General features: G+C 42.3%; 1 protein-coding gene across 1 annotated transcript; it reads left to right on the top strand.

Annotated features, from left to right (window-relative positions):
- The first annotated feature begins 434 nt into the window (after positions 1 to 434).
- Positions 435 to 6,326, top strand: LOC140411341 (probable G-protein coupled receptor 139). The gene is made up of 2 exons (XM_072500462.1): positions 435 to 588; positions 5,159 to 6,326. The coding sequence occupies exons 1-2, from the start codon at positions 435 to 437 to the stop codon at positions 6,052 to 6,054; spliced, it is 1,050 nt and encodes a 349-aa protein (XP_072356563.1). The 3' UTR covers positions 6,055 to 6,326.
- The last annotated feature ends 2,040 nt before the right edge of the window (positions 6,327 to 8,366 follow it).

Genomic DNA, 8,366 nt, shown 5'->3' on the forward strand with positions numbered 1-8,366 from the left:
ATGCGGCAATCGGTCTCACACAGGCTGGTCCAAAAGAGGCCGATCTTTCGGTTTGCAGTTCTTCTTATCCCCCTGGGCTTTCGCGCCCTTTGGGATGGTCCGAACTCCAGATCCAATAGATCGATAGAGTTCCGATCACCCTCATTGATTCTGGCCAATTAGGGGGCGGATACCTCAGTGGCTGGGCGGGTCCTAGCTACCATTGTCATAGGCACGACGGCCTTTACAACTAATGGCAAGTGGCGCCGGTTCGTCTGCTACTGTTGTAACTCCTTGATTCAAACTTGATTGTCCTAGCGGAAATGGTGATTGACTCTTTATGGGTAGAAGTTTCAGTCAGGCCTGGCTTCTTTGCACAATACACAGAGGCTGTGTTCCTGTCTGTGTTCAAGCTGACCACAATTCCCATGATCTTTTGCAGATAGCCATTTTAGATGGCTACAGTTACAAAGATCGCGCAGATACAAAAGGAGATTGCAAGCATGCTTAAGAATATCACTGAAGTCAGTTACAATGATTGGAGATCAACTATTCTGATGGTACCAAAACCAGATGGAATGAAACGATTGTGTGTTGGACAAGCAAAGTGTAATATCAAAGTTTATTTACTAAAAGTATACTGAGCAGTACCTTTAACAGAAAGGGTGAAGGAGATTCTGGCTTTTGATCATAGATCATAGAATTTACAGTGCAGAAGGAGGCCATTCGGCCCATCAAGTGCTCTTGGAAAGAGCACCCTACCCAAGGTCAACACTGCCATCCTATCCCCATAACCCAGTAACCCCACCCAACACTAAGGGCAATTTTGGACAATCAGGGCAATTTATCATGGCCAGTCCACCTAACCTGCTCATCTTTGGACTGTGGAAGTATACCAGAGCACCTGGAGGAAACCCACGCACACACGGGGAGGACGTGCAGACTCCACACAGACAGTGACCCAAGCCGGAATCGAACCTGGGACCCTGGAGCTGTAAACCAATTGTGCTATCCACAAGGCTACCGTGCTGCCCCACATGGCATGCATCAGTTTAAAGTGGTGCCATTTGGAATGAATAATGCGTGAGCAACATTGCGAAGACTAACTGGACTACACAATTGTGCAGTGTACACTGCAGGTTTGGTGGTGTTCAGGTCACTGCGAAAGGAGCTTTTGGAACATCTGAAGGATTTGCTCGATTGTCCACAGTGGGATGATTTGGTGGTAAACCTGACTCAACGTCTGTTTACCAAAGCTAAATCACATTATGAAGCCACATTGTTGGTCATGGTCAGATTAACGCATGGAATGAGAAACTTAAAGTGATTGGGCACTTCACAATGCCATCGACGAGAAGAGAAGTTCTGAGATTTCTGATATTGTGTCCCTTTTGGCAGAAACCCCACGCCACATTTCACCATGATGGTTGTTCCACTGTGTTCCGCCACCCTGGGCTAGTGCGCGGTCAATTCCAGCCTCACTTCACCCTGAGTCGCAGCACAATTTAAATTGACAATTAATTCTTCGAAAATATCCGCGGGCTCTGGACTGTCGCTGACAAAAGTCGACAGTCATCAGGTTTGTAAATGTAAACACATTTTGAAAAATTAATAACAATAACTATAATTAACTATGCAGTAGATGAAAGTGGTTAACTATTATCTAATTACTAACCTACCTCTTTATCTCACCCCCACTCTCTGTACACACAAACGCAAGACTGACAAACAAACACAGAGGGGGAAAAGGTGTAAATACAATGATGGAAGTAAAAGGATCAGGGTCTTTGTTTCAAATGGTTGTATTATAGTTCAGCTTTTTCATACGTTAGCCTTCTCGTACTCCTTTCTACAGTCTAGCCCTTCAGTTCGAGGTTTTTGTTTTCAGTCCATAATGGTTTTCAATACAGATTCATCCAAGTCTAAAGAAGCTCTCCGCAGGTACAGACATCCTCATTAGGCAGCATTAATGGAGGAAGAGAGAGCGAGAGGGAGAATGTGAAAGAGAAAGATACACATTCACAGCTGCTCAACTCAGCGTCCAGGCTCCGAATGTCCTTTCTATGGTGATCTGAAAACAATTCCACTCAGGTAGGACCCATCATTGCCTGTCACCGGGCAGAATATGGCCCTTTGCCAATTCATTGGCTACCAGCCAACCAATTGAACCGCCTACCTCCGATCTCTCGGGTGCCACAAAGTCTGAGTTCTGCTGTTCAAAAACTCCACAGTTCATTATTTTACAACGTTTGAGTTCCTTGCTTGCTCTTTCGCCTTAAAGGTATATGTTCAGAAAATATCCATGATCAAAATGATAACCACCAAGTAAAAGGAATGGGAAATAAAGGAATCACCACAAAAGGCACCTTACAACTGACTGACCTTGGAAGAAAGAACTAGAAATTCCTTTGGATGGCTGACCGTTTGGAGGTACTGACAAACTGAAAACTATGCTAGCTGTCGCATCAGTTTGAATCACACCGAATTACCACAAGCAATTTCAGGTGGCCATTGATGCCAGTGATGTGGGCCTTGGTGCTGTTATGTTACAAGAAAATGAAGAAGCTATGGAAAGACTTGTTTGCTCCCCCACCCCCCAAAAGCCAAATACTCGCCAAAGGAAGTATTCGACCATTGAGAAGGAGGCGTTGGGTTTGGCATTGGCTTTGCAACCTTTTGGCATTGATGTTGCTACAAATTCATCAGCGATAATTGTTTCCACAAACTATAATCCATTGAAGTATTTGGTGAAGTTTAAAGATTGAAACAAAATACTTATTAGATGGAATTTATTGCTACAACAATTTAACTTGAAAGTTATACATGTGGCAGGAAGAGAGAATGTGAATGCCGATATTTTATCATCATTTGAGATGAAAGAAGAATGGAACGTCAAAATTGGGAAAGACAGACTTAAATGTACTATACTGCTGTTTAAATGTTCATGCATAAATATGAGGGGATATGTATCATATAGAGCAATGTGAGTGTATAGTAATGAGTAGTGTTTAAAGTTGAAAATGTTATGCAAAATGAAGCCATATTTTTATATTGCTAGTTCATTCGGTTAAGGGGTTAAGTGTGAGGAATGTACAGAATTGGTATATTTCCATTGCATTTCATATCTGTTGCAGGAATGCTCTTCAAAGTCTGGTTAAGGTAATATCTGTTGCAGTCATATTATTAAAGAACCTTGATTATGATATCCAGACTGTGTTTCTGTTAAAACTTATTTTAAGATGAGTAAAACATTAGGTAACCATTGTTTCTATCTATTTATGTCTTTTCATACAGAAAGTTAATGAAACATTGTTATTGTTTCTGGAAATCCCCTGGGTAATAGATCATTTATGAGAGATTGTATTTTGTGCTAGCTGATTAAGTGACGGGACATTATAGTGGGATGCAATGATGAAATTAATGGGACGAGCCTTGTATTGCTGTAGTTTTGCAGTGTGTGATCAGCTTTTATGTTGAACAGCAGTTATGCAAATTCTGCCAGGGCCTATTAAGACGCAGTGTATTGGATCTGCTGTTAAAAAAGTCTCTCTTTCTCCAAAAGGTCTACACCGAGATAAGCAAGTAACCTATTTTGTCAACTTTACGTAGAAATGATATTTGAACTGTATTGGGTTGTTTAATTGGAATGAGTGAGTGAGGTGCAGACAGTAAGTACACGTTTTAAAATTTTATTTAAGACCTGTTAACAAAGTTATTTATTTGATGCTAATCTTGTTAATTCTGTGTTTAAATTAACATGTGTTTTGACATAGACTATACTTATTGGTCAGAGTTATCATTCCTGGGGTGAAGTACCCTTCCTTACAGTTTTACAAATAGAAAAAGAGCTCTGGGTTCCCGTCTGGTATTCAAAGAAAATTTGGGGCCTGTCGGTTTCCCCAATAGTATTAGTTTTAAACAACATTTTGTAAGAGCTGACTGAAAGTTCAGAAATCTGCTGATAAAAGGTGTTTTTTTGGACAAACGCAGCATTTGCGTGAAATTGTTGGGAAGCGGCATATTCATTCGCATAGAGTCCTGTTGATCAGTTGAATGCAATGATTTCAACATAGGCTAGGATGATTTTTTACACTGGCAGTTGCAAGTTTGGCTTTAAAAAATAAACAATCTCTTCATATTGCTAGTTAGGGGGAAGGTCTAATGTATGTAGAAATTGTTATATATTACATATAATAATTATATTTGAGGCAGTAATGTTTTAATAGCCTGGATGAGGTATATATTTGATGCAGTAATATTATTACAGAATCTATGTTGTGATATCCAGACTGTATGTCTGTTAAAGCTGTAATTAAGAGTGGCAAATGGTGGGGAAATGCTTGATTCCGACCATTCAGTACTTTTTACAGATAAATGGGCTATTAACTTGTGATCCGATTGCTGGAGATTCCCCGGAGTGTCGGTAATTTATGGGAGAGTGGTGCTAAATCCAAGCTAAGCAGGCCATGGAACTTAGTGGGATACAAGGATATAATGAATGCAGGCTAGGTATATCTGTAGTTTTGCTGTCTGCTAGAAATTTTAAGTTGAACAGCGCTTTTGCCAAATGTGGTCAGCTTGGGAGGAGAATTCTGACAAGACAGAAGAATTTTCAGTTTGTTCCTGAAAGGCAATCTCTCTCCAAAGGTCTGCACAAATAAGCAAGTAATCATGTTCTGCTAACTTTATTTATCAGTAGAATTTTAACTTTATTGTGTTGCTTTGTTGGAATAGAGAAATCGGGAAGGTGTGAGGCATGAGTTGAAGTTTTTCCTTGTGTTCAAACACTGTTTACCCGATAATTGCTGTTATTTTCCTTGATGTTAATGCGGTCACTTCTTTGTTTAAATTTGCCATTCTCATCCCGTACCAATGCAATTTTGTGTTCTGGACCAGGATCTTGACATCTGGAAGAAAGGAGACGGATCAACTGGGCGCTTGAAGAAATCAGCTCTTTGCATTTCAGAGCGTGCCCACAGCGGCACATATTTAGAAGCTGAGTGTCTGAAGATTATTCTCATGTCCGCCTGAAAAACAGTGCAAGAGTCATGGTTGGATTTATTGAGCTATGACCCAATTGTAAGCCACACATATTATCTGGCTAATGCTTCCTGCCTGGTCTCAGGAATAGGCAATATTTTCTGTAATTCCACTCTCTTTTCCTTTTTATGTGTTACAGTGAATTTGGTGTCAATTTTGATTCTTTCCCGTGGAAAGTGCAGCCTCTCCACCTGCACCACACGCTACTTGGTGGCGATGGCAACAGCGGATCTTCTGGTCATTATCACTGAGGTCATACTAAACCGAATCGATGATTATTATTTCCCATTGAATTTCCTAAGAATCACCCCTGTGTGTAGTGTTTGCTACGTCCTGCTCCGTATAGCCATAGACTGTTCTGTCTGGTTCACTGTCGCTTTCACTTTTGATCGATTTGTCGCCATTTGCTGTCAGAAGCTGAAATCTAAATATTGCACCAAGAGAACTGCAGCTGTGGTCCTAGCAATTATCGGCATTCTGTTCACTTTGAAAAACATCCCCATCTACTTTCGATTTAAACCGAGATGGATTATCGACAATGTACCATGGATGTGTTCAAATAAGCGGAGCTATTTTACTGACCCTGTTTGGATTGGATTTAGAATCTCTGAAAAAGTTCTAACGCCACTGATACCATTCGCTTTAATTTTGCTGCTGAACGTACTGACAGTCAGACACATTTTGGTGACCAGCCGGGTCCGTAAGAAACTGAGAGGTCAGAGCGTGGGGGATAATCACAGTGACCCGGAGATGGAGAGCAGAAGGAAGTCGATGATTTTACTCTTCTCCATATCCGGCAGCTTCATCCTCCTGTGGTTTGTTTATGTTTTGTATTTCTTTGATGTGAATGACTTCTTAGATGCTGATTCATTTTACATCTTTGAAAATGTTGCCTATATGTTGCGGAACTTAAGTTGCTGCACAAACACCCTGATTTACGTCCTGACTCAGTCTAACTTCAGAGAGCAATTGAAGAGCATGCTGAAATACCCAGTTATATCAATTATTAAATTAATTAATAAACAACACATCTGAGACCAATCAGATGGTGAGGCAGTGCTGAAATGCAAGAGGGTAAAGCAGGTAGCTCGGAAAGGAAAGGCCAGGAGGAGTGGGGGAAACAAAATAACTGTTAGGGATGGGCAAGGGTGAATATGAATGTTTCAGGAGAGGAGTCAGATGATTTCCTGGTGTGCTGGAAATAAATCAGCAAACACCATCGTTCCTTTACCTCCTCTGCTTGATTTCCCATTTCCTCGCATTTTCCCAAAAGTAAAACTTAGCGGGTTCACGGAAAAACAAAATTGTTCGCATATTAGAAATATTACTGTGACAATGCATTATTCTTATTTATTTATCAATACATTCATTGAGTCAATAAACGCTTTATTAAATCTGAGTCCCGAGCTTTCTTAACGCCTGGCTGGGAAATTGGGAAGGTGGGGAATGGAAAGATGGGGAATGTGGTATATGCGAGTTTGTGGAAGGTGGGTAACGGGGAAGAGCGGGTTTGGGAAAGGTGGTGTGTGGAGTGGGAAGGTTGACTAGGTGATGTGGAAGATGGGCTCAATGAACACGCGGGATGGAGCAGGCGGGACTGGAATTTGTGGGAAATGGGAAGGTGAGAGGGTGGAGAATGTGGAGGATGGGAAATGTAGTGGATGCGGATTGTGGAGGATTGAAAATGTGGGTTGGGGCAAGTTGAGGAATGGCTAAGTTGGGGGATGGGAAAATGGGCAATGGGAAAGTTGGGTGACGAGGAAGGGGGTGGGGTTGGGAATGTTTTGTTGGGACAGGTGGGTGCGAAATTGGTGTCATGGGGGTGGAGTGGGGTATTGGCATGGTGAGGGTGGGAAAGTTAGGGGATCGGGTGGTTGGGATGGCAAAGGTGACCTTTGTGGAACAGTCATGATTGGGAAGGTGGCGACAGGAGAAGGTATGGAATGTGGTACATCAGGGATGGGGAATGTTGGGAATGAGGAATGTGGAATACACAGAAGGTGGGGGGTGGGGAAGATGGGGATGGTGAATTTGCTGGACGTGAAAGGTGGGGTGTGGTCAAGCCTAGACTCTGGCAGAGCGGTGTGGAGGTTGGTCGTCACCACCAGGACCCATTTTCCTTGTGGGGTGGCTGTGGGAGGACGGGGTGGGGAGGTCTTGGGGAGGGGGAGCAGAGATCCTTGGCCATGTCAGTCGGGATGGTCAGTGTCTGAAGCAGCAACTCCTGCAGGTAGATCATTCTAACTGACAGGACAATGGAACAATGATAGATGATGTTGTGATGCAACAAAGATCATTGATCAAAAAGTAGGAGGGACTGGATTCCTTTCTCAAATTGTAGCTTCATATTGCCCTGGGTTTCGTGTAGTTTTGCTTATTCAGGCTTCAGACCGAGACAGAGAGCAAGGACTTTATGTCCATTGTTTCTAAGCGAGAACCCCTCATAGCAACATCGCCTACGACACAAATTGCCACCCCTGTCCCCTGTAAAATGATGGAAAGAGCTTTCCTCTTCATTTTCAAATACTCCATTGCCTGGAGCCAACCTTTGGTCGCTGAACCATTTGGAGATGGAAAGCTTGCTCCCTCTTCCTCTTCCCCTATTCAACTGGCAACAGATGTTGAAGAAGGTGGCACCATGTAAGGGTGCAGTGTAAGCACAGGAGCAGGCAGCTCGATGCCACCAGGCATAGTGATAAACCGAATCTGCCTGCAGACTCCCGCAGGTGGAGCAAAGATGCTAAATTGAGATCTGAAAGACTGATCATCATAAATCTTGCCCTACCTGGGTGTATAATCCAGGTGGCATGGTGCCTGTGTCAGCAATTCAGCTCTCTCATATAAATTTAGTTTGGCATAATTTTGAAGTATATAAAAGCCTGAATGGTAACGACAAGGTCTGTGTGGAAAGATGTTTCCTCTTTTGAGCTGAGATCTAGGGGGCGCTGTTTTTAACATCCAGGCACCCTTATGGGATAGAGAAGATTGATTTTTCTCTGTCCATGGGTTGTCCAACTTTGAGGCTTTACCTCAGAAAGCAATGGAAGCGGGGTCACTGAATATTGTTAAATCAGAGATAAATTGCTCTTGTTGGGCAGCAAAAGTTTTTGAGAGTCGTTGGGAATTTAAAAATCGAAACACAATCAAAACATCCATAATCTTATTGAATGTTGGTGCTGTCTTGAGAGGCCCAGTCACCTTCTTCTGCTCCAGTTTTGTATGTTCAAATGGAACCAATTTGAAAGCAAACACATTCGCACAGCGAATTCCTCATTGTAACGCAAAGAAAATGGCCAAATATTTTTTCAGCGAAAGAATTTAAATGGGGAAACCTTGGCGTCCTTAAA

Source organism: Scyliorhinus torazame, chromosome 4, assembly GCF_047496885.1.
Source record: "Scyliorhinus torazame isolate Kashiwa2021f chromosome 4, sScyTor2.1, whole genome shotgun sequence".
NCBI lineage: Eukaryota > Metazoa > Chordata > Chondrichthyes > Carcharhiniformes > Scyliorhinidae > Scyliorhinus > Scyliorhinus torazame.

Coding starts and splice junctions, on each gene's coding strand:
- LOC140411341 (XM_072500462.1), top strand. CDS start 435: ATGGCTACAGTTACAAAGATCGCGCAGATACAAAAGGAGATTGCAAGC. Junction 589..5,158: donor GTGTGTTGGACAAGCAAAGT/GTAATATCAAAG, acceptor TATGTGTTACAG/TGAATTTGGTGTCAATTTTG.